General features: G+C 37.8%; 1 protein-coding gene and 1 pseudogene across 11 annotated transcripts in view; one reads left to right on the top strand and one right to left on the bottom strand.

The window, feature by feature from the left end:
- Window positions 1-9,118: 9,118 nt before the first annotated feature.
- Window positions 9,119-9,378, bottom strand: LOC136124854 (cytochrome c oxidase subunit 6B1 pseudogene; annotated as a pseudogene).
- A 6,708-nt stretch (window positions 9,379-16,086) lies between these two features.
- DENND4C (DENN domain containing 4C) overlaps window positions 16,087-24,749 on the top strand; it is a 93,885-nt gene continuing 85,222 nt past the window's right edge. For all 11 annotated transcript variants that reach the window (XM_065879211.1, XM_065879212.1, XM_065879208.1 and 8 more), the window contains exon 1: window positions 16,087-16,391. In XM_065879211.1, the coding sequence (XP_065735283.1) occupies window positions 16,087-16,391 (305 nt within the window). The remainder of the gene's footprint in view (window positions 16,392-24,749) is intronic.

Below are 24,749 nucleotides of genomic sequence, written 5' to 3'. Positions count from 1 at the left end.
TATCTTCTTTGGAGAAATGTCTGTTTAGGTCTTCTGCCCATTTTTGGATTGGGTTATTTGTTTTTTTAATATCGAGCTGCATAAGCTGTTTATATATTTTGGAGATTAATCCTTTGTCCGTTGATTCATTTGCAAATGTTTTCTCCCATTCTGAGGGTTGTCTTTTTTTCTTGTTTATGGTTTCCATTTCTGTGCAAAAGCTTTGAAGTTTCATTAGGTCCCATTTGTTTACTTTTGTTTTTATTTCCATTACTCTAGGAGGTGGATCAGAAGAGATCTTGCTGTTATTTATGTCAAAGAGTGTTCTTCCTATGTTTTCCTCTAAAAGTTTTATAGTGTCTGGTCTTACATTTAGTCTCTAATCCATTTTGAGTTTACTTTTGTGTATGGTGTTAGGGAGTGTTCTAATTTCATTCTTTTACATGTAGCTGTCCAGTTTTCCCAGCACCACTTACTGAAGAAACTGTCTTTTCTCCATTGTATAACCTTGCCTCCTGTGTCATGAAGTAGTTGACCATAGGTGTGTGGGTTTACCTCTGGGCTTTCTATCTTGTTCCATTGATCTATGTTTCTGTTTTTCTGCCACTATCATATTGTCTTGATTACTGATTATTACTTGATTATTACTTGATTACTTGATTATTGCAGTATAGTCTGAAGTCAGGGAGTCTAATTCCTCCAGCTCCTTTTTTTTCCCTCAAGACTGCTTTGGCTATTTGGGGTCTTTTGTGTCTCCATACAAATTTTAAGATTTTTTGATCTAGTTCCGTAAAAAATGCCATTGGTAATTTGATAGGGATTGCATTGAATCTGTAGATTGCTTTGGGTGGTATAGTCATTTTCACAATATTGATTCTTCCAATACAAGAACATGGTATATCTCTCCATCTGTTGGTATCATCTTTAATTTCTTTCATCAGTGTCTTATAGTTTTCTGCATACGGGGCTTTTATCTCCCTAGGTAGGTTTATTCCTAGGTATTTTATTCTTTTTGTTGCAACGGTAAATGGGAGTGTTTCCTTAATTTCTTTTTCAGATATTTCATCATTAGTGTATAGGAATGGAAGAGATTTCTGTGCATTAATTTTGTATCCTGCAACTTCACCAGATTTATTGATTAGCTCTAGTAGTTTTCTGGTGGTATCTTTAGGATTCTCTATGTGTAGTATCATGTCATCTGCAGACAGTGACAGTTTTACTTTTTCTTTTCCAATTTGTATTCCTTTTATTTCTTTTTTTTCTCTGATTGCTGAGGCTAGGACTTCCAAAACTATGTTGAATAATAGTGGTGAGAGTGGACATCCTTGTCTTGTTCCTGATCTTAGAGGAAATACTTTAAGTTTTTCACCATTGAGAATGATGTTTGCTGTGGGTTTGTCATATATGGCCTTTATTATGTTGATGTAGGTTCCCTCTATGCCCACTTTCTGGAGAGTTTTTATCATAAATGGGTGTTGAATTTTGTCAAAAGCTTTTTCTGCATCTATTGAGATGATCATATGGTTTTTATTCTTCCATTTGTTAATATGGTGTGTCACAGTGATTGATTTGCGTATATTGAAGAATCCTTGCATCCCTGGGATAAATCCCACTTGGTAATGGTGTATGATCCTTTTAATGTGTTGTTGGATTCAGTTTGCTAGTATTTGGTTGAGGATTTTTTCATCTATATTCATCAGTGATATTGGTCTGTAATTTTCTTTTTTTGTAGTATCTTTGTCTGGTTTTGGTATCAGGGTGATGGTGGCCTCATACAATGAGTTTGGGAGTGTTCTTTCCTCCGCAATTTTTTGGAAGAGTTTGAGAAGGATGGGTGTTAACTCTTCTCTAAATGTTTGATAGAATTCACCTGTGAAGCCATCTGGTCCTGGACTTTTGTTTGTTGGAAGATTTTTAATCACAGTTTCAATTGCATGACATGTGATTGGTCTGTTCATATTTCGTATTTCTTCCTGGTTCAGTCTTGGAAGGTATACCTTTCTAAGAATTTGTCCATTTTTTCCAGGTTTTCCATTTTATTGGCATAGAAGGTGCTTGTAGTAGTCTCTTAGGATGCTTTGTATTTCTGTGGTGTCTGTTGTAACTTCTTTTTCATTTCAAATTTTATTGATTTGAGTCCTCTCCCTCTTTTTCTTGCTGAGTCTGGCTAATGGTTTATCAATTCTGTTTATCTTCTCAAAGAACCAGCTTTTAGTTTTATTGATCTTTGCTATTTTCTTTGTTTCTGTTTCATTTATTTCTGATCTGATCTTTATGATTTCTTTCCTTCTGCTAACTTTGGGTTTTGTTTGTTCTTCTTTCTCTAGTTCCTTTAGGTGTAAGGTTAGATTATTTATTTGAGATTTTTCTTGTTTCTTGAGGTAGGCTTGTGTAGCTATAAACTTACCTCTTCGAACTGCTTTTGCTGCATCTCATAGGTTTTGGATTGTTGTGTTATCATTGTCATTTGTCTCTAGGTATTTTTTGGTTTCCTCAGTGATCTCTTGGTTATTTAGTAACGTAGTGTTTAGCCTCCATGTGTTTGTCTTTTTTACGTTTTTTCCCCTGTAATTAATTTCTAATCTCACAGCGTTGTGATCTGAAAAGATGCTTGATATGATTTCAATTTTCTTAAATTTCCTGAGGCTTGATTTGTGACCCAAGATGTGATCTGTCCTGGAGAATGTTCGTGCACACTTGAGAAGAAAGTGTAATCTGCTGTTTTTGGATGGAATGTCCTATAAATATCAATTAAATCTATCTGGTCTATTGTGTCATTTAAAGCTTCTGTTTCCTCATTTATTTTCATTTTGGATGATCTGTCCATTGGTGTAAGTGAGGTGTTAAAGTCCCCCACTATTATTGTGTTACTGTCCATTTCCTTTTTTACAGCTGTTAGCAGTTGCCTTATTTATTGAGGTGCTCCTATGTTGGGTGCATATATATTAATAATTGTTATATCTTCTTCTTGGATTGATCGCTTGATCATTATGTAGTGTCCTTGCTTGTCTCTTGTAACATTTTTTATTTTAAAGTCTATTTTATCTGATATGATTATTGCTACTCCAGCTTTCTTTTGATTTCCATTTGCATGGAATATTTTTTTCCATCCCCTCACTTTCAGTCTGGATGTGTCCCTAGGTCTGAAGTGGGTCTCTTGTAGACAGCATATATATGGGTTTTGTTTTTGTATCCATTCAGCAAGCCTGTGTCTTTTGGTTGGAGCATTTAATCCATTCACGTTTAAGGTAATTATCGGTATGTTGGTTCCTATGACCATTTTCTTAATTGTTTTGGGTTTGTTTTTGTAGGTCCTTTTCTTCTCTTGTTTCCCACTTAGAGAATTTCCTTTAGCATTTGTTGTAGATTTGGTGGTGCTGAATTCTCTCAGCTTTTGCTTGTCTGTAAAGCTTTTGATTTCTCCATCGGATCTGAATGAGATCCTTGCCAGGTGGAGTAATCTTGGTTGTAGGTTCTTCCCTTTCATCACTTTAAGTATATCATGCCACTCCCTTCTGGCTTGTAGAGTTTCTGCTGAGAAATCAGCTGTTAACCTTATGGGAGTTCCCTTGTATGTTATTTGTCATTTTTCCCTTGGTGCTTTCAGTAATTTTTCTTTGTCTTTAATTTTTGCCAATTTGATTACTATGTGTCTCTTCATGTTTCTCCTTGGGTTTATCCTGTATGGGGCTCGCTGGGCTTCCTGGACTTGGGTGGCTATTTCCTTTCCCATGTTAGGGAAGTTTTTGACTATAATCTCTTCAGATATTTTCTCTGGTCCTTTCTCTCTCTCTTCTCCTTCTGGGACCCCTATAATGCAAATGTTGTTGCATTTAATGTTGTCCCAGAGGTCTCTTAGGCTGTCTTCATTTCTTTTCATTCTTTTTTCTTTGTTCTGTTCCACGGCAGTGTATGCCACCATTCTGTCTTCCAGGTCCCTTATCCATTCTTCTGCCTGAGTTATTCTGCTATTGATTCCTTCTAGTGAAGTTCTCATTTCAGTTATTGTATTGTTCATTGCTGTTTGTTTGTTCTTTAATTCTTCTAGGTCTTTGATAAACATTTCTTGTATCTTCTCGATCTTTACCTGCATTGTTTTTCCGAGGGCTTGGATCATCTTCACTATCATCAACCTGATTTCTTTTTCGGGAAGGTTGCCTATCTCCACTTCATTTAGTTGTTTTTCTGGGGTTTTATCTTGTTCCTTCATCTGGTACATAGCCCTCTGCCTTTTCATCTTGTCTGTCTTTCTGTGAATGTGGTTTTTGTTCCACAGGCTCCAGGATTGTAGTTCTTCTTGCTTCTGCTGTCTGTTCTCTGGTGGATGAGGCTATCTAAGAGGCTTGTTCAAGTTTCCTGATGGGAGGGACTGGTTTGGGTAGAGCTGACTGTTGCTCTGGTGGGCAGAGCTCAGTAAAACTTTAATCCGCTTGACTGCTGATGGGTGGGGCTGGGTTCCCTCCCTGTTGGTTGTTTGGCCTGAGGCAACCCAACATTGGAGCTTACCTGGGCTCTTTGGTGGGGCTAATGGTGGACTCTGGGAGGGCTCATGCCAAGGAGTACTTCTCAGAACTTTTGCTGCCTGTGTCCTTATCCCCATGGTGAGCCACAGCCACCCTCCACCTCTGCAGGAGACCCTGTAACACTAGCAGGTAGGTCTGGTTCAGTCTCCCCTGGGTTCACTGCTCCTTCCCCTGGGTCCCGATGCACACACTACTTTGTGTGTGCCCTCCAAGAGTGGAGTCTCGGGCTTCCCTGGTGGCGCAGTGGTTGAGAATCTGCCTGCCAATGCAGGGGACACGGGTTCGAGCCCTGGTCTGGGAAGATCCCACATGCCGCCGAGCAACTGGGCCCGTGAGCCACAACTACTGAGACTGCGCGTCTGGAGCTTGTGCTCCACAACAAGAAAGGCCGCGACAGTGAGAGGCCCGCGCACTACGATGAGGAGTGGACCCCCGCTTGACGCAACTAGAGAAAGCCCACGCACAGAAACGAAGACCCAACAGAGTCTAAATAAATAAATAAATAATTAAAAAAAAAAAAAAAAAAAAAGAGTGGAGTCTCTGTTTTCCCCAGTCCTGTCAAAGTCCTGCAATCAAATCCCACTAGCCTTCGAAGTCTGATTCTCTAGGAATTCCTCCTCCCGTTGCCGAACCCCCAGGTTAGGAAGCCTGACGTAGGGCTCAGAACCTTCACTCCAGTGGGTGGACTTCTGTGGTATGTGTTTTCCAGTCTGTGAGTCACCCACTGAGCAGTTATGGGATTTGATTTTGCTGTGATTGCGCCCCTCCTACCGTCTCATTGTGGCTTCTCCTTTGTCTTTGGATGTGGGGTATCTTTTTTGGTGAGTTCCAGTGTCTTCCTGTCGATGATTGTCCAACAGCTAGTTGTGATTCTGGTGTTCTCACAAGAAGGAGTGAAAGCGCGTCCTTCTACTCCACCATCTTGGTTCAGCTCCTGTTTTCTTAAGGTTTCTCTCTCTGTTTTTTTTTTGTGGTACGCGGTCCTCTCACTCTTGTGGCCTCTCCCGTTGCAGAGCACAGGCTCCGGATGCGCAGGCTCAGTGGCCATGGCTCACGGGCCCAGCCGCTCCGCAGCATGTGGGATCTTCCCAGACCAGGGCATGAACCCATGTCCCCTGCATTGGAAGGTGGACTCTCAACCACTGCGCCACCAGGGAAGCCCCCTCTCTCTGTTTGTAATGTCCTGCCTTTTGTTCCTTTTTGGATTGAGTGTATTTTACTATTCCATTTATCTCCACATTGGTTTATTAACTATACATTTTTTTATTAAGTACTTGCCTTAGGGTTTATTATATGCATCTTTAACTTTCAACCGTTTACCTACAAATAGTGTTATAGTACTTCATATAACTACCTAGGAGTTTTAATTTTGTATACTTTCATTCTCTTCCATTCTTCTTCATCATTAAAAAAGGGGATAATACTAGTTATACCTTGTTGGGTTGTTAGGAGTATGAAATGAGTTAATGCATGTAAAATATTTAGAACATAGCTCATGCTTTTATTTATATTGGGAATTATAGAAGAAGACTTCATTAGATGTTCTTGAATCTGCAGATTGCAGGTTTCTCTTTAACTTGCCTCAACTACACCCAAGACTATTGGTTCTCAATTCTGACTGTATATTACAATTAACTGGGCAGCTTAAAAATTTTTGATGGGAGTGTGCCACCCTCAGAGATTCTTATTTTCTTGGTCTGATTTTAATAAAAATATTCTATTAGATTCTAATGTGTAGTTAGAATAGAGAGCCATTACCCTAGACTTTATCATCAAGATCTATAACTTAAAGTATTTTAAGCATCTAATTCTGACTTCCATTTCTTTTTCTGCCAGCTCGCATACTTTGATACCACATTTTGACACTTCTTGGATTCTATCTAGACCACCAGGCCATTAGTCACACAACTCTTTCACTGTCCATCATGCGCCTCATACAGTAACTTCTTTCCTTACCCAATTACATTGATTCATTGAATAAAAATGGTAATGCCTGCTAATGTTCTGTACTATTTTGTGGGGTCAGTTTATCATCTCTCTTGTTTCTTCCTTCACTGTAATTAGGGCAAAACTTCAGCCCTGATAAAACACAATTCGTTACAAACTCTGTGTTCCCTTGAACCTGAGCAGCTGAGTGTGATTGGAGAAAACAAACAACAGTGCTGACTGGTCTCACTTTAAATTTATGGCCACAAATATCCCTTGTGCCCTCAGTATTACCTAGTCATTTTGCTCTTCCACTTTCATTACTAAGAAGACTACTTAATCTCTTTTCTTTCCCTACTCTTTTCTCTCTCTCTTTCTCTCTCTGTATATGCCAGGTCCTCCATCTGTGCTGCGTTCTCTTGTCTATTTAAGGATTTTGCCTCTGATGTTATCCTTTCTGTGCCCTGCATCATCTTTCTTTCCTGATGAATCATATTTGCAAGCATAAGAACATGCTGTAACATCTCAAAATCTGTCTTTGTCTGTCTGTCTCTCTGTCTCACACACACACACACACACACACACACACACACACACACACCTTTCTTTCTCATGTAGAGAAAAATTTGTTGCAAAGACTTGCTCATACTTACTGTCTCTATTTTCTTACTTTGCGTTTTCTCTCCAACTCGCTCCAGGCTGGCTCTTCTCCACCTTCACCAACTAAACCCATTCTAGTCAGTGTTCTCAGTCTTAAAGTTCTCTACCTCTCATCAGCATTTGACACGATTGATTGGTCCCTCGTTTTGGGAAAACCTCACTTGGTTTTCTGGATGCCATGTCATCCTGAATCTTATCTGATTTATGACAGTTCCTTCTCAGTCTTGTTTTCTAGCTTCTCTTCCCTTGCCTCAAAAGTTGGAGTGGGGCTTCCCTGGTGGCGCAGTTGTTGAGAGTCCGCCTGCCGATGCAGGGGACGCAGGTTCGTGCCCCGGTCCGGGAAGATCCCACATGCCGCGGAGCGGCTGGGCCCGTGAGCCACGGCCGCTGAGCCTGTGCTCCGCAACGGGAGAGGCCACAACAGTGAGAGGCCCGCGTACCGCAAAAAAAAAAAAAAAAAAAAAAAAAAAGTTGGAGTGCCCTCGGCTTAGGCCTTTTCTGTGTCAGTATTTGTCACTTTTTAGGGTATCTTATTTAATTTCGTGGTTATAAGTATCATTAATTCACTATTGACTCCAGCCTTGATATCTTTATCAAACTCCACGCTGTATTGGAGTGCCTTCTCCGCTTAAATGTTTTAGTAGGCATCTCAGACTTAACTTGTCCGATACAGAATGTTGGGTGTATTTACTCAAACTTACTCTTTCCTCAGACTTTACCATCTCAATATGTGGCACCACTATCCACCCACTTGGTTAGGCCACAAACTGGAAGTCATTCTTAGTTTCTCTTTTCCCTCATACCTCCAATCCATCAGTAGCTTTTTTACCCTTAAACTGTATCTCAAATCTTGCCATTTCTTGTCACTCCCACTCCTTTGCCTTAATATAAGCCATTATTATCTCTCTTTTGGACTGCTACAGTTACCTTCTAACTGCACTCCCTGCTTCTGCTCTTTTCTCCCTCTACTCTGTGTACAGCAACTACTGTGATTTTTTTTTTTTTTTTTAAAGACACAGCACTGTCATCTGGAGGCTGCTAGTTGCTTCCCAGCATGTTTAGAATAAAATCTAGAGACCTTACCTAGCCTGAAAGGTCCTGTATGATTTCCACCTTCACTGACCTCATCTTTCAATAGTCCCCTAAGCTCCAGAACCATGGCTTTCTTGTTGTTCCTCAAAGATCAAGGTATTTACTTGCCCTTAGGCTTTTTAAAAAATTTTCTTCCTGCTTGGAATGTTTTCTGTTGTCATACGACTTACTCTTTCCTTTCACTTCAACCCCTGCTCAGATTTTACCTTCTTACTTCTTCAAAGAGATCTTCTTTGACTGCAGTGTAAAAATAAGCACTTCCATTATCACTTTCTTTCCCTATATCTTGCTTTATTTTTATTCATAGCATGTATGCTTTCTGAAATTATTTATTTATAAGTCTATAGTTATTTACTGATTATTTCCCAACTATAATGTAAGCTCCATAAAGACATGACATTTGGTATTTTCATTGCTTTAATTCCTCGCATTTAGAACAAGGTCTGAGACTCAGTCATAGGTTATTAATGTACCAGTAATGATTGTTTGGCAAACATAAGAGCCCCTTCCCATTAGCCACAAAACTGTAAAATACTTATGAATAATCCTAACAAACAATGTAGAAGATCTGGGTGAAGAAAATCATGAGACTTTACTTAAAGGCTTAAAAAAAAAAAAATGATCTAAATAAAATGGAGAGCCATACCGTATGCACGTGACTGGAGAACTTAATATTGTAAAGTTGGCTGTTCTTCTTAAATAATCTGGGTTTTAGAGTTGTTCCTAACAGAGATCTCAACTTTTTTCCTCCTGAAACTTGATAAGCTTGGATGAGTAAGCCTGGAAAGTTGGGTTTTTTTTCCCACTCTTCCAATGAGTATTTATTATTAGTTAAGCCATGATTCAGGATCCCAGGGTGGGGATCACCATGTACCCAGGTCCCCCTTCACCACCCTGAGCAGAAGGATGGAGGACAGAAGAGGAGAGGTGGAGCCAGTTCAGATCTTCCCTGGAAACATGCTTTCTGCCCAGCGGTCATCCCAGGTTGACACCCAGGCTATAGGGCAGAAAGACTTGTACACACACCAGTATCATTCACACATGGGGACATTACCTCCTTTAGCAGACATTGCCGTCTCACAGCGGTGGAAGCCTAGGTGGTTCCGCCAGCAGTCCTGGTCTGGCTTTGGTTGGGGAAGTGGCTGTCAAAAGGAGCAGGCTGATAGTTCTTGATTTTGGAGTTGATGTCTTCTGCCATAGTGCTGACTCCTAAAGACACCCCTGAAGCTGCTGGAAGCTCAATGTGACCCTCATCAAAGAGGCCAGTCAAGCCTGGAAAGTTTTTAAAAGGGTGAAGAGGGAGTTTATCTACCACATCAAAAAACATACAGAACTGTTATAATTAGCTGTGGGTGTACTAGCTTGGAAATTGGCTAATGAAACAAAATAGAGTTTAGTTTTTTTTAGGATTATATAGGATTTTAGTATATATGATTTTTAGTATTTAGTATGTAGATAAAGGTGAGAAAAGAATTCATTAGTAAGTTAAGCGTTCCATTATAAGTAGATGATATGATTATACATGCTATAGAGCATTTGTAAAGCAGTGATACCCATTAGGTTTATTTGAGGTGTGTAGGGCTCTTGCAGTTAAGGATCTAGTTAACGTATGCCTTTAGGTCATCTTCTGTTTCATAAAATATTTCCCTCGCTTCTTTTTTTTTTTTTTAAAGACATTTTCTATTTTTTTAACAAATTCATTTATTTTATTTTTGGCTGTGTTGGGTCTTTGTTGCTGCAGGCGGGCTTTCTCTAGTTGCAGAGAGTGGGGCTCCTCTTCACTGCGGTGGCTTCTCTTGTTGCGGAGCACGTGCTCCAGAGTGCAGGCTCAGTAGTTGTGGCTCACGGGCTTAGTTACTCCGCGGCATGTGGGACCTTCCCGGACCAGGGCTTGAACCTGTGTCCTCTGCACTGGCAGGCAGATTCTTAACCGCTGCGCCACCAGGGAAGCCCTCCCTCGCTTCTTCATGGATTCATTTTTTGATCTGATAATGTGTTTACCTCTCTTCCTTTTAATTTGTTATTACTCCCACTGTGTATTTAGTAGTCAAATAAACTTAACAGAATTTTTAAAATAAACTGTCATTAAACGGACTCTGAATGAGAGACTGAAGTGCATTAAGTATGTATGTTTTGCTGCTTGGTGATATCTATGGCAGTTCTTAACGGCTGGTTCTTGGCTGTATATGAATTGGTGAGGTTGCCAGATAGCTGAGTTTCAGAAACTTGTGAAGTGTTATTTTACTCTGTTACTTTGTGCTCAAAGTGAATAAAGTTTAGGTTTGATTTAGCTTTTAAAGAAAACAAAGGAAAAAACTCCCTGGGGGAGAATTGATCAGGTCTTTGTATTTCTCTCTCTCTCTCTGTGTACATATACATATATATACATATATGTATATACAAATATATGTACATATATATACAAAATAATTTAGCACATTTTATATTCTAGTTTTCCAACATTGTAGAGAGTGTAGCTAAAATTGGGAATATTCAGATTAGCAATGATGCTTTTCTGTATACTTCTTGAGTTGAAAGCAGTGTTATTTCACTCTTATTTTCATACTTTTTCCACTTTCCTCCATTTCCCCCTATACTTTTGTTGAAACCTCAAAGGGTAGGAACTGCTTTAATAAAAACTTTTTACTTTGAGCAAGATTTGGACTATCGTAATGCGCTCCATTATACCCTTCACTGAGATTTATAGGACCATGAAGTACTATTTACCACATTGCACTTTCTCTTTATGCATATTATTATTATTATTATTTTAAAAATCTATTTTATTTTACTTATTTATTTTTGGCTGTGTTGGGTCTTTGTTGCTGTGTGCGGGCTTCTCATTGTGGTGGCTTCTCTTGTTGCGGAGCACACGCTCTAGGTGTGTGGGCTTCAGTAGTTGTGGCACGTGGGCTCAGTAGTTGTGGCTCACAGGCTCTAGAGCGCAGGCTCAGTAGTTGTGTTACACGGGCTTTGTTGCTCCGCAGCATGTGGGATCTTCCTGGACCGGGGCTCGAACCCATGTCCCCTCTTAACCACTGTGCCACCAGGGAAGTCCCTAACCAGGTCAATATTTTTAAAATGAAATTTAGAAATTGTTCTTTTCTCGATATTTAATCTTTAGAGTGAATTTAGCCTGCTTATGTGTTTTGTTTGAACTTACTAGTGTTCTAGGATTTTGAATTAGTTGCTGATATTTTAAAACTTGGAGATTTACATTAAAAATCTGGATTATTCCAATGCTCAAGTCTGTACAGTCAGGGTAAAGTTGGAAAGGAACTAACTGGGCTCTCTAAGGCCCTGGCAGTCACACTTGGCACGAGAGGTAGATGACACATGTTTAGGTCACAAGAGTTCTACCCTGGAATGTTGGGGAAAAAAGTCCGGATTATTTTGGCTTCCCTTGAAAAGACAAAAAGGAAATTCTGGTTTTGCCCAGTCTGTTTGGCAACAGTTGGATGGATCTGACCAGTAGTGGCTGCCTGTGGTCTCTAGTTCCCACAACTCTTACATCCTGTATGACCCCTTTAAAGCATCTGTGTTTTCAGCCTTTCTTTACAGCCCTCCTTCTTTACAAAACTTTCAGTTGCAGGTGCAACAGTAGAAAATTACACTGCTTTGTGTTCTTAAAAAGAAACTGATTTTATGTGAACTGACTTGCTTTTTCAATTTTGTAGCTCCATGATCCAGCCAGCATAACTGATGTTGATAATGCTTTCTAAATGGAATCACTAAGGTGCTATTTTAAATTGCTTTAATGTAGCAAATAACTTTGATAATACTCTAGTTTCTTTGTGGTTTAAACAGTGTTCATTTTTCATTCTGTATGGCTTGGAACACCAAGGAACACATAGTTTTGAACCTTTAAAAAACTCTTTGTGCTACAATGAGAGGAATTTTGTAAACTACATTTAGCCTTGTAAATTGAAGTTAATAGTATTTTGTTGATATTAACAGTATTTATTAAAATGTATGCCATTCTAAACAGGTGAAATGAAATTGATTCTGAAAGGTTATCTTGGCTATAGTTGGAAAATGAAGTCTAATGATATTTAACTATATATCTAAGTTTTTAATAAATATTTTAATATTTTTAAAAAGGTTTTGTTAATACAGACTCATTTTTACCAGAGATAAAGAAGGTCGTTTTGTAATGATAAAAAGGTCAGTTCATCGAAAGGACGTAGTAATTCTAAATAGTTATGCCCTTAATAACAGAGCTTCAAAGTATGTGAAGCAAAAACTGATAGAACTGAAAAGAGAAATCAACAGATCTATAATTACAGTCAGAACTATAGTTTCAATACCACTCTGTTAATAATTGATTGAACAAGCGGACAAAATCTGCAAGGATATATAGATTTGAACAACACTAGTAACCTTCTTGACCTCTGTCCAACAACAAAACACACATTCTGCTAAAATGCACATTGTATAATTATCAAATAGACTATATTCTTAGCCATAAAACTAATCTCAATAAACATAAAAGACTTCAAGTCATACACAGTATATCCTCTGAGCACAGTGTAATTAAGTTAGAAGTCAGTAACCGAAAGATTCTTGGAAAATTTCCAAGTACAAAATTTGGAAACTGAAAAACATACTTTAAATAGCCCTTTGGGGAATTCCCTGGTGGCGCAGTGGTTGAGAGTCCGCCTGCCGATGCAGGGGACACGGGTTCGTGCCCCGGTCCGGGAAGATCCCACACGCTGCGAAGCGGCTGGGCCCGTGAGCCATGGCCACTGAGCTTGCGCGTCCGGAGCCTGAGCTCCGCAATGGGAGAGGCCACAGCAGTGAGAGGCCTGCGTACCGCAAAAACAACAACAACAGCAACAAAAACCTACCTTCAAAGAAAACTCTAGACCCAGATAATTTCACAGGTGAATTCTATCAAACATTTAAGGAAGACATAATAACAATTCTATACAAACTCTTCGTGAAAATTGAAAGGGGGAAAGTCTTCCCGACTCATTCTGTGAGACTGACATTACCTTGATGTAAAAACCAGATAAAAGACATTACAAGAGGAAAAAAAAAACAAAACAAAACTATAGACCAGTATCCCTCATTAACATATATAAAATTTCAAACAAAATTTTAGTGAACAGAATCCAAGGATGTATGAAAAGGATAATATATGCACGGAAAATAAGCACATGAAAAGGTGGTCAACATTACTAGTTATTAGAAAGATACAAATTAAAACTATAGCTAAGTATCACTGTAGACATAGTAGAATCTAGTTTAAATTAAAACGACTGACCTTATAGAGTGTTGGAGAGGATGTGGAACAGCGGCACTCTCATATACTGATGATAGGAATGTAAAACGGTATACTCACTCTAGAAAACTATTTGGCACTTTTTTAGAATTGCATAGGCCTACCAGGTGACCTAGCCATTCCATCTTAGAATTTACCTAAGGTAAATGAAAGCATACGTGCACACGGCTTGTACATGGGTATTCATGATAGCTTTATAATAGCCCCAAACTGAAAATAACCGATATGTTTATTAATATGGGTGAATGGATAAACATTTTGTAGTATATTCAACAGTGGAATATTACTCAGCAATAAAAATGAATGAACTTGATATAAACAGTAACATGGATGAATCTCAGAATAATTACAATGAGTGAAAGGAGCCAGACAAAAAAGAATATACTGTATGATGTCGTTTATATCAATTCTAGAAACTAATCTACAGTGACAGAAAGCAGGTCACTCCTTGCCTGGGGAGGGAGGGATGATGAAGGGGTACAAGAATATTTTGGATGTTGATGGATGTGTTCACCATCGTGATTGTGATATGGTTTCACTATGCATTTGTGAAAACGTACCAAACTGTACACTTTAAAATATGTGCATTTTATTGTATGTAAGTTATACCTCAGTAAAGTTATTTAAAAGGCACGTAAAATCCATAGAAATATTTAAAATTCCAGGGACTTTCCTAGTGGTCCAGTGGGTAAGACGCTGTGTTCCCAATGCAGGGGGCCCGGGTTCGATCTCTGGTCAGGGAACTAGATCCTGCGTGCATGCCGCCACTAAGCGCCCGCATGCCGCAACTAAGACCCGGTGCAGCCTAAATTACTAAATAAATAAATAAATATTTAAAGAAAATAAAATTTCAAAAGCTTAATTTTATTTTTAGAGGTATTGAGTTTAAAGATAATAGAAATCTTGACTCAGTGTTCATATTCTCTAGGTTTCTACCATGTATTACCTAAGTCTCTTAATATGTATTTTTTAAAAAAGAAACTGCTTTTTATTAATCTATTTATTTATTTATTTATTTATTTATTTATTTATTTATTTATGGCTGTGTTGGGTCTTCGTTTCTGTGCAAGGGCTTTCTCTAGTTGTGGCAAGTGGGGGCCACTCTTCATCGCGATGCACGGGCCTTTCGCTGTTGCGGCCTCTCCTGTTGCGGGGCACGGGCTCCAGACGCGCAGGCTCAGTAGTTGTGGCTCACGGGCCCACCTGCTCCGCAGCATGTGGGATCTTCCCAGGCCAGGGCTCGAACCCGTGTCCCCTGCATTGGCTGGTAGATTCTCAATCACTGCGCCACCAGGGAGGCCCTGTTAATATGTATTTTGTATAACTTTGTCTTCTTTGGTTATGGTTTTTTATGCTCTGTCTGGTATCTATATATGAAATAGTTAATGACCCCTAAACTTACTTAGTTTACACAGTATTTACATAACGTTTTTTTTTTTTTAATTTATTTATTCATTTATTTATTTTTGGCTGTGTTGGGTCTTCGTTTCTGTGCGAGGGCTTTCTCTAGTTGTGGCAAGCGGGGGCCACTCTTCATCGCGGTGCGCGGGCCTCTCACTGTCGCGGCCTCTCTTGCTGCGGAGCACAGGCTCCAGACGCGCAGAGCTCAGTATTTGTAGCTTACGGGCCCAGCTGCTCCGTGGCACGTGGGATCTTCCCAGACCAGGGCTTGAACCCGTGTCCCCTGCATTGGTAGGCAGACTCTCAACCACTGCGCCACCAGGGAAGCCCTACATAACGTTTTTTAACTATAGGGACAGACTCCTGATTGGATTAAGAGACTGGTTTAATTATGCTTATTACTAGTACCTTTATCTTTTCTGTTAGACTTTGAATAATTCATGATGAACTCATTTCGTTTGTTTAAATGTGAAGTTCGCTCTAGGAATTCTGTAACTCAAAAGAGAATGACATTTAAAAAATAGTATGAATTTTGTTCATTATGTGCATTTTGCTGAAAGGAAAGCACCGTAGCCCACTTCTGATAGTTTGATTATCCTTAACAGGGCCTTAGGCACATCATAGGATCATAGTTGCATTACAAATGAATCGATGCCATAAACTTGTACTTCATACTAGGTAAAAGCTGACAAGATGATATCAAAACAAGCTTCTTGGGTTTCCCTGGTGGTGCAGTGGTTAAGAATCCACCTGCCAATGCAGGGGACACGGGTTCAAGCCTTGGTCTGGAAAGATCCCATGTGCCGCGGAGCAACTAAGCCTGTGTGCCACAACTAGTGAGCCTGTGCTGTAGAGCCTGTGAGCCACAAGTGCTGAACCCACGTGCCACAACTACTGAAGCCCACCTCAATGAGAAGCCTGTGCACTGCAACGAAGAGTAGCCCCGGCTCGCCACAACTAGAGAAAGCCCATGCACAGCAATGAAGACCCAACGCGGCCATAAATAAATAAATTTATTATTTTTTTTAAAAAACAAATTTTTTTTAAAAAAAACAGTCTTCTTCTACAGAATAACAATTTGATTATAAATCCAAGTGGGAAATGTGCCTGTTAATCACTTGTTAACTCAGGAGTATTTTAACTTAGTGAGTTAGGATAAAGCATTTTATTTAATTGATGTTTTTTATTTCTTCCTCTCTTCTAGGATATATAGAAGCAGCCATGATAGAAGACAAAGGTCCAAGAGTGACTGACTACTTTGTTGTGGCAGGTCTCATTGATACATCTACTCTTTTGGATCAAGAAATAAATCGTTTAGATACTAAGTCTACTGGACCTAAAGCTCCAATTACAGATATTGCAGTTATTAACAAATCAGCTGGGGAAACAGTACCTGAGGGTTACACCTGTGTTGAAGCCACTCCGTCAGCTCTGCAGGCAAACTTGAACTATGGAAGTCTGAAAAGCCCAGAACTGTTCCTCTGTTATAAAAGAGGGAGAGATAAACCACCCCTTACTGACATTGGGTACGGTGACTTATTTTCTTTTGCTATAGTGAAGAGAATAAAATTTATTTAAGGTTCATGGCAATAGAAATTCAAAATCCTTGATAGTTCTATTATTATTTGTTACTTCAAAATCAAGTATAGTAAGATATATGTATCTTTGTCCATCCTTACTGAATTTCTCTGTATAGGATTGAGTCATTAGATTATTTCCTTTCAAAAGTATATTGAAATGAAGGCGTTAGAGCCTGAAATGTGATTTCATTTCTGTTTGTACATATCAGATAAGCTTATTAATTAAACATAAAAGAGCAAAAAGCTATAATAAAAGATAGTATATTTTTAAGGAGCTAGTTGGGTTATGCAATGAGCTTTTGTGAAGCTCTGAACTCATTTAACAAAGGAACATTCCTGTTTTAAAAAATACAGTTGGGACTTCCCTGGCAGTCCAGTGGTTAAGACTCCCTGCTTCCACTGCAGGGGGCACGGGTTTGATCCCTGGTTGGGGAACTAAGATCCTGCATGCCATGAGGCATGGCCACACACACACACGAAAGATGAAAAATACAATTGCACTGTGTGGTTTTTAATGCCAGGAGCAAAGCATTTACGGTTTAGAAGGAGTATAGTTGTTATGAGGTATTTAGTGTCTAGTCCACAGCCAATGAAGATCATTCTTCTGTGTAAAATCTTTTTCTCCAAAAATGTCTATGTTGACTCTTCTTTATATAAGATGTGCTTTTAGAATACCTGTAATACTTCACCATATATACATGTCATGTATTAAGCTCTTCTGCTCATTATAATTACCATCAGTTAGTACAAACATATGTATTTGAGAGCATCTTGGGAAATATTCAGGATCAATTTGTTCATTTATGCAAAACACGCAGTTGGAATTTTGATGGGTATTGCATTTAATCTGCATATCAATTTGGGGGGAGTATTGCCATCTTTACCATATTAAGTCTTCCAAACTATATGAGTTTTCTTTACATTTATTCAGGTCTTATTTGTTTTAGCACTGTTCTATGGGTTTTAGTGTACAAGTCTTTCACCTCCTTAATTAATTTTAAAAAATATTTAATTTATTTGGTTGTGCTGGGTCTTAGTTGTGGCAGGTGGCCTCCTTAGTTGTGGCTTGCCCGGCTCCTTAGTTGTGGCATGCAGACTCTTAGTTGCAGCATGCATGTGGAATCTAGTTCCCTGACCAGGGATCAAACCTAGGCCCCCTGCATTGGGAGCACGGAGTCTTAACCACGGCACCACCAGAGGAGTCCCTCCTTAATTAATTTTATTAAATATTTCATTCTTTTGGATTCTGTTATAAACGGGATTATTTTCTTAATTTCTTGTTCGGATTGTTCTTTTTCGGATTGTGGCAACACAGGTGGGTTTTATCAACTTCATGTGTTAATCTTATACCCTGCAATTTTGCTGAATTTGTTAGCTCTAATAGCTTTCTTGTGGATTTTGGGGGGATTTTTTATTGTATAGGATCATGTCATTTGCAAATAGAGATAGTTTTATTCCTTCCTTTGCACTTTGATTTATCCCCCACAAACACACCCCCCTTGTCTTATTGCTCTGGCTAGAACTTAACAGTATAGTATTGAATAGCAGTGGTGAAAGCAGGCATCCTTTTCTCATTCCTGATCATAGGTGGAAGGCTTTCAGTCTTTCACCATTGAGTATGATGTTAGCCATGGGTTTTTCATAAATGCTATTTATCATGTTAAGGAAGGTCCCTTCTATTGCTGCTTTTATGAGGGCTTTTACCATAAAAATGTGTTGGGTTTTGTCAATTGCCTCTTCTTTTTTAATTGATAACGATCATGTGGATTTTTCCTTCATTTTATTAATGTGACGTATTATATCGATTGCGTTTCTTAACATTGAGTCCCTCTTTTAATGTAACCATAATACCACACCTAAAAAATGATTAATTCTTGAATATCATCATATATCCAAATTACCCTGATTGCCCAACGAAATGTTTTTTTTTTAAAGAGTTGGTTGCTGGTGGTTCTGTTCATAGTTGTTCTGATATTAAGAACGGTAGTGAGCTGCTACATTTGACCACCACTTGTTTTGCTCATCATTTCTTTACTGTTCCAACAGAGCTCTGGTGAAATTGTCCCAAGGTCCTCAGTATGTTCAAATTTCCAAAGCCAAAGGATGTTTTGTCCTTATCTTACTTTACTTTAACTCCTTTAGTATATAGTACATATCACCCTATTTAGCGTCTACAATTTTCCTTCAAGTCAGTACAGTTGCAGTGGGGGTCATACAACTTTATAAGATTAGTGGACATAAGAGCCAGTTTAGAAAGGACGGAGCATGATTGGGAATTGGAGTTATAGAGGCTTCTTTTTGAAAGCGTGACTTTAAGGGAAAGAGAAGATAGTTATGGGCCTTGCTATTTTGTCATGGTCCAGTATTGTCCATAGGGCCTGTGAGTGTGTTAGAGAGTCAGAATCTCAGGCACTGCCCTAGATCTACTGAATCTGTATTTTAACGAAATCCCCAGCAGCAATGGTTTAGGATACCTGGAAGGTGAGGGGAAACAGAGTCCAGGGCTATTTTTTAACATTTCTCCCAGGAGAGAACCTTGAACATCTTTATACTGAAGGGAAGAAACCAATGGAGAAGGAAGGGTTGAAAATATAGGACTGAGAGGTTTTACTGTCAGTTCTTTTATTTTCTCTGTGGTTTTCTTAAGAAGATAGGTAATATCCATAATAGGATGGGTATAGGATAAAAGTTTGATAATATTCATGTCAGTTGAAGGGAAACCAGCCCCAGGGACTTACTTGTGTTCCAGCCTCACTGTTCTCTCAGTGGCCATCCTTTAAAGGTTATCTGTTCACATCCTCATCCCCAGACCTCCCACCATGTAGTTGTAATTAAAAGGGTATAAGTCTCTGAAAGATTGTTGTTCCTTGTGATTCAGGGGCATAACTTAAAAATGATGACTTAGATAATTATACTTCGATGCTTTCAGGTTGCAAGCGGCTCTTTCATATATATCTTGCAGTTCCCTAAGGCTTCTAATTTCTGTTAACTGATCCAGGTTTGCTTGAGTGTGCGGTCGTCTTTTAGCTGATCATGGTGGTAAAGTTTCTCTCCAGATCAAATAATTGTTAATATCTGGTGATTTGGTCTTTTCTCCCCTCTTTCCCCTCAATTAAGCATACTAGTGAGGTTTGGAAAAACCTGTTAGCCAGTATAAAGACAGGTACCCATCTCATTCAACTAAATATGAAACAGAGTTGTCAAACTTTTGACCTTTTGGACTGTTTTATAAACAAGATGAGATATTTATAAAAATAACAGGTTTTTTTTCCTGGAAAAGATGTTAAGTTACAATATGTAAGATCTGATATTCCCTCATAATTTCAAATAATCCATAAAGTGTAATTTAATCAGGTCACTATATTATTGTATATGTCAGATGTGTTTTTTGAGATAAGGAATCACAGACTATACAAAGTTTTTATCTTCCTTCACTTATCAGATTGATTGACTTTCATATGAATTTTTTTTTCCAGCACTTTTGGTTTTTGAAAAATTTCAAACATACGGAAAAGTTAACAGAATATTGTAATAAACACCAGTATCCTTTTCTCCTAAATGGTAAACTGTAGTATAATGAACAATATGCTATCCATCTAGATATAACAAATTAACATTTTCCAATATTTTTGTTAAACTATTTGAAACGAGGCTGAAGCTATCATAACAATTCTCCTATGAATACTTCACCATGCATCCCTTAAGACATGTTCCTAATGACCATGGTATATAGAAAATTAATAATTCCATCATATTTTTCAGTATCCACTCCCTAGCCAAATATTTGCAGTCGTCTCAAGAATGTTTATTTATAGCTTAAAAAAAAATCCAGGATCCTGTCGTGGCTTACCTGTTGTGTTTGGTTATTTTACCTCTTTAGTCTGTTTTAGAACATTGCACAACATTTTTCTGTGATATATAGACATTTTGCAGAGTCTGGGCCACTTGTTTTATAGAATGCCCTACATTCTAGATTTATCTAATTGTTTCCTCATCAAGTCATTTAACTTGTTCCTTTATTGTCAGTATTTCCTGTAAACTGGATGTTAGGTTTAAAGTCTGGATTAAATGTACATTAAATATTTTTGGCAAGAATACTCACACGTAGCGCTAGCATCAGGAAAGCATGTAGTGACAGATTGTCCCATAATTAGTGATGCTAAGTTCAGTCACTTGGTTAAAATGGTTAATTGCTTGCTATCTATTGTAAAGGCATTTTTATTTTTTCTGTTATTTAAGTAATTTGTGGAGTTGTGGGCATTGTTTAAATATCTTGTCCCCTAAAACCTTTTCACTTACTGTTTCCATTGGTCATTGCCTGAATTAGATCTTGTATGGGGGGATGTAAAATGAGACTTTTCTAACACTGTCATTTAAAAAATACATTTTTAATTGGCATTTTATTATAATGAAGAGCTTTCCTATTCTCTTGGCCTCATTTCTTTCTTTTTTTTTTTTATGTGGTACGCGGGCCTCTCACTGTTGTGGCCTCTCCCGTTGCGGAGCACAGGCTCCGGACGCGCAGGCTCAGCGGCCATGGCTCACGGGCCTAGCCGCTCCACAGCATGTGGGATCTTCCCGGACCGGAGCGCAAACCCGTGTCCCCTGCATCGGCAGGTGGACTCTCAACCACTGCGCCACCAGGGAAGCCCGTCATTTTTTTTAATGAGACAGATTTTTAAATTTTCTTTGAGTATAATTGAGGAACTGTGAATTTTAATTTATTCCATTTGATAAAAATCAATTGCAATCCTTATTCTTTTTGCCCAAATTGTCCCAAGTTTGGCCAGTGGGAGCCCTTTCCAGCTGACTGCTATGTCAATCAAAATTTGGAGCTATTTGGATTCATTGTTACTGAGGTGTCTATTTTTTATATAAATAAATATATAAATCATGAGTTCATACTCATATTTCAACTTCAAATTTTAACATTAAAATCTTACTGAACTCATTTTGGATTGTATCTTGTTTCTCTTATGCTGAAAATCTTGGTTTCTAAATCATAAATATGTTACTTATTTATCTTATTTACATAAGGTAATCTCAAGTTATAGTATCAGTTTTACTACCAATAGTAATTCTGTTACTGAGTTCCTTGTCCCTAGAATAAAACCCATTAAGCATTTACAGAGTACTGTGTTAAAAAATTATATGAAATAGTTTTTCTATGTGGTTATATTACCAATTTGCTATGCAGTTAGGTTCATTTGTTCCTTTTTGTGTTTCATTTGTTTTAAAATTCTTTTAATATGGAAAATATTGTTGCGGTTCAAAACACATAAAAAGATATATTTAGAGAAGTATTGCTTCAGTTTCTGTTTCCTCTACTCCTTTCTCTATACTTTCTGCCCTCCCCTCCCCTGTTGTTTAGTTTCTGATTTATCCTTTCAGTGTGTGTTTTTACAGAAATAAACACATATGTGTGTATAGTTTTATTTCTTCCTCTTAAACTAAATGCAGATACTATGTACACTGTTTTATACTCTGTTTTTTCACCTAACACCATCTCCTGGGAACCACTCCATTTCTGAAAATGGAGATCTTTCTCACTCTTTTTTTTTTTTTTTTTTATAGCTTTGTAACACTTATTTGTGTGGATGTATCATACTTTATTCAGCCAGCCTCTATTGATGGACATTTGGGTTCTTTCCTATCTTGTGCCCTTAAAGAATGCTTTGGTGATTAATGTTGTGCATATGTTGTTACATATTTGTGGAGTTATATTTTCAGGTAGATCCTAGAAAGGAATTGCTGGGTTAAAAGATACATACATGCATAATTTTGTTAAATGTTACCAAATTTCCCTCCATTGTGATTGTGCTATTTTATCCTACCATCATCACTGTATGTGAGTGCTTCTTTCCCCACAATGCCATCAACAAAGTATGTGATAAGATTTTTGAATTTTCGTTAGTCTCACAGTAGAGAAATGGTATGTCAGAATAATTTTAATGAGGTTAAGTATTTCTTCAGTGTTTAAGGACCGTTTTTTCTTTTGTGAACTGTTAATGTCCTTTGGCATTAACTGTTTGTTAATGTCTTTTTTAAAAACAGGTTTTTGATTAATTTATTCTTTTAAAATTCAGGATAGTGGTTTTCCTTAATGATGTAGTGATTGGAAGGGAGAATAATGAGAACCATTGGTGATTGTCTGTTTTTTGGTCTGGAGCTGGTTATACAGGTTTGTACACTTTATGCCAATAAACTGAGCAATATGCTTAAGTAAAAAAATAAAAACAGGTTTTGGGTCTTTTTCTTGTTTTTTTTAAATGAGATATTTATGTGTTAGGAAGATGAACTTTTTGTAAAAGAGTCACTGGATGTTTTCTCCAAGTTTATTAATTTGTCTTTTTTTTAAATTGAAGTATAGTTGACTTACACTGTTATGTTAATTTATAAGGTATACAGTGTAGTGGTTGAATATTTATAGATTATACTCCATATAAAGTTATAAAATATTCATTATATTCCCTGTGCTGTACATTACAGCCTTGTAACTTATTACAAGTAGTTTGTATCTCTTAATTCCTTTTACCTATTTTACCCCTTCTCCATTCCTCTCCCCTTATAATTTGTCTTTTGACTTGATTTACAGCGTTTTTTTGTCATGTAAAGTTTATTTTATGAAGTTTTTTTTCTTACTCTTTTCTTTTATTGCCTCTAGATTTTGAGTCATAGTTACATTTTTCCTACTGCTAGGTTTTCTTTTAGTATGTTTTCATTCTTTACATTACATATGTGATCCACTGGGAGCCCTTATTGTGTATAGTATGAACTACAGATAGAATTTTGTTTGTTTATTTTTCCCAATGGCAATTTGCTTATTCAAGCACTGCTTATTAAATTAAAAAGTCCATCTTTCCCTCAGTGTATTGAAGTGTCACCTTTATCATATACTAGATTTCTGTTCATTGTTCTTTCTATTTACTCATTTGCCAATACTATTTTGATTTAAATATGGAGGCTTTATAGTGTTATATTTACTTGGGCTTTAACAACTTCATTGAGCTATAATTCACATATCGTACAATTCAGCCATCTAAAGTGTACAATTAAATGGTCTTTAGTATATTCACAGAGTTGTGTAGCCACAGTCCATTTTAGAACATTTTCATCACTCTGAAAAGAAACCTTATACCCTTAGCAGTCACTCTCCAATACTCTTTCCTACTCTCTAGTCCTAGGCAACTACTAAATTACTTTCTGTCTCTAGAAATACCTGTTCTGGACATCTCATGTAAATGCAATCATACTATATATGGTCTTTTTTGTCTGGCTTTTTTCACTTAATATGTTTACAAGGTTCGTCCATGTTGTACCATGTATCAGTACTTCTTTGTTTTTATTGATCCATGATATTGTTACATGGCTATACTACAATCTACATATCCATTCATTAGTTGATGGACATTTGATTGTTTCCACTTTTTGGCTGTTGTGGATAATGATGTTATAAGCATTTGTGTACCAGTGTTTGCATAGATGTGTTTTCTTTTCTCTTGTGTATATACTGAGAAGAATCTATGTTTATTTTTCCTCTTGGGTCATGTGGAAAATCTATGTTTAACCCATTGAGGAACTGTCAGACTGTTTTCCAGAGCTGTTGATTTCCACCAGCATTGTATGAGGATTCCAATTTTTCTGACACTTGTTATTATCTGTCTTTTTTATTCTAGCCATTCCCATGAATGTGAAGTGGTATCTCATCGTGGTTTGATTTGTAGTTCCCTAATGGCTAATAGTATGTTCAAGATCTTTTTATGTGCTTTCGGACATTTGTATATCCTCTTTGACCAAATGTCTATTTAGATTCTTTGCCCATTAAAAACAAAGAAGGTGTTTTATTTTATTTTATTATTTATTTTTTGCGGTACGCGGGCCTCTCACTGTTGTGGCCTCTCCTGTTGTGGAGAACAGGCTCCGGACGTGCAGGCTCAGCGGCCATGGCTCACGGGCCCAGCCGCTCCGCAGCATGTGGGATCTTCCCGGACCGGGGCACGAACCCGTGTCCCCTGCATCGGCAGGCAGACTCTCAACCACTGCGCCACCAGGAAAGCCCAAGATGTTTTATTTTAAAATAATTTTACTTTTACAGAAGAATTGTAAAGATAGTACAGAGAATTCCTATATATCCTTTGCCAGTCCTGTGCCCATTTTTAAATGGTGTAATTTTTTATATTGATTTGTAAGATTTTTTTTTTTACATATTCTAGAAAGAATTTCCTAGTTAAATATATGATTTGCAAATATTTTCTCACAATCTGTGGTTATCATTTCACTTTCTTGATGATATCATTTGTAGCA

The sequence above is a fragment of the Phocoena phocoena genome, chromosome 6 (assembly GCF_963924675.1).
Source record: "Phocoena phocoena chromosome 6, mPhoPho1.1, whole genome shotgun sequence".
Taxonomy (NCBI): domain Eukaryota; kingdom Metazoa; phylum Chordata; class Mammalia; order Artiodactyla; family Phocoenidae; genus Phocoena; species Phocoena phocoena.
The sequence above is the reverse complement of the archived record's forward strand: the minus strand, read 5'-3'. Positions and strand labels throughout refer to the sequence as shown.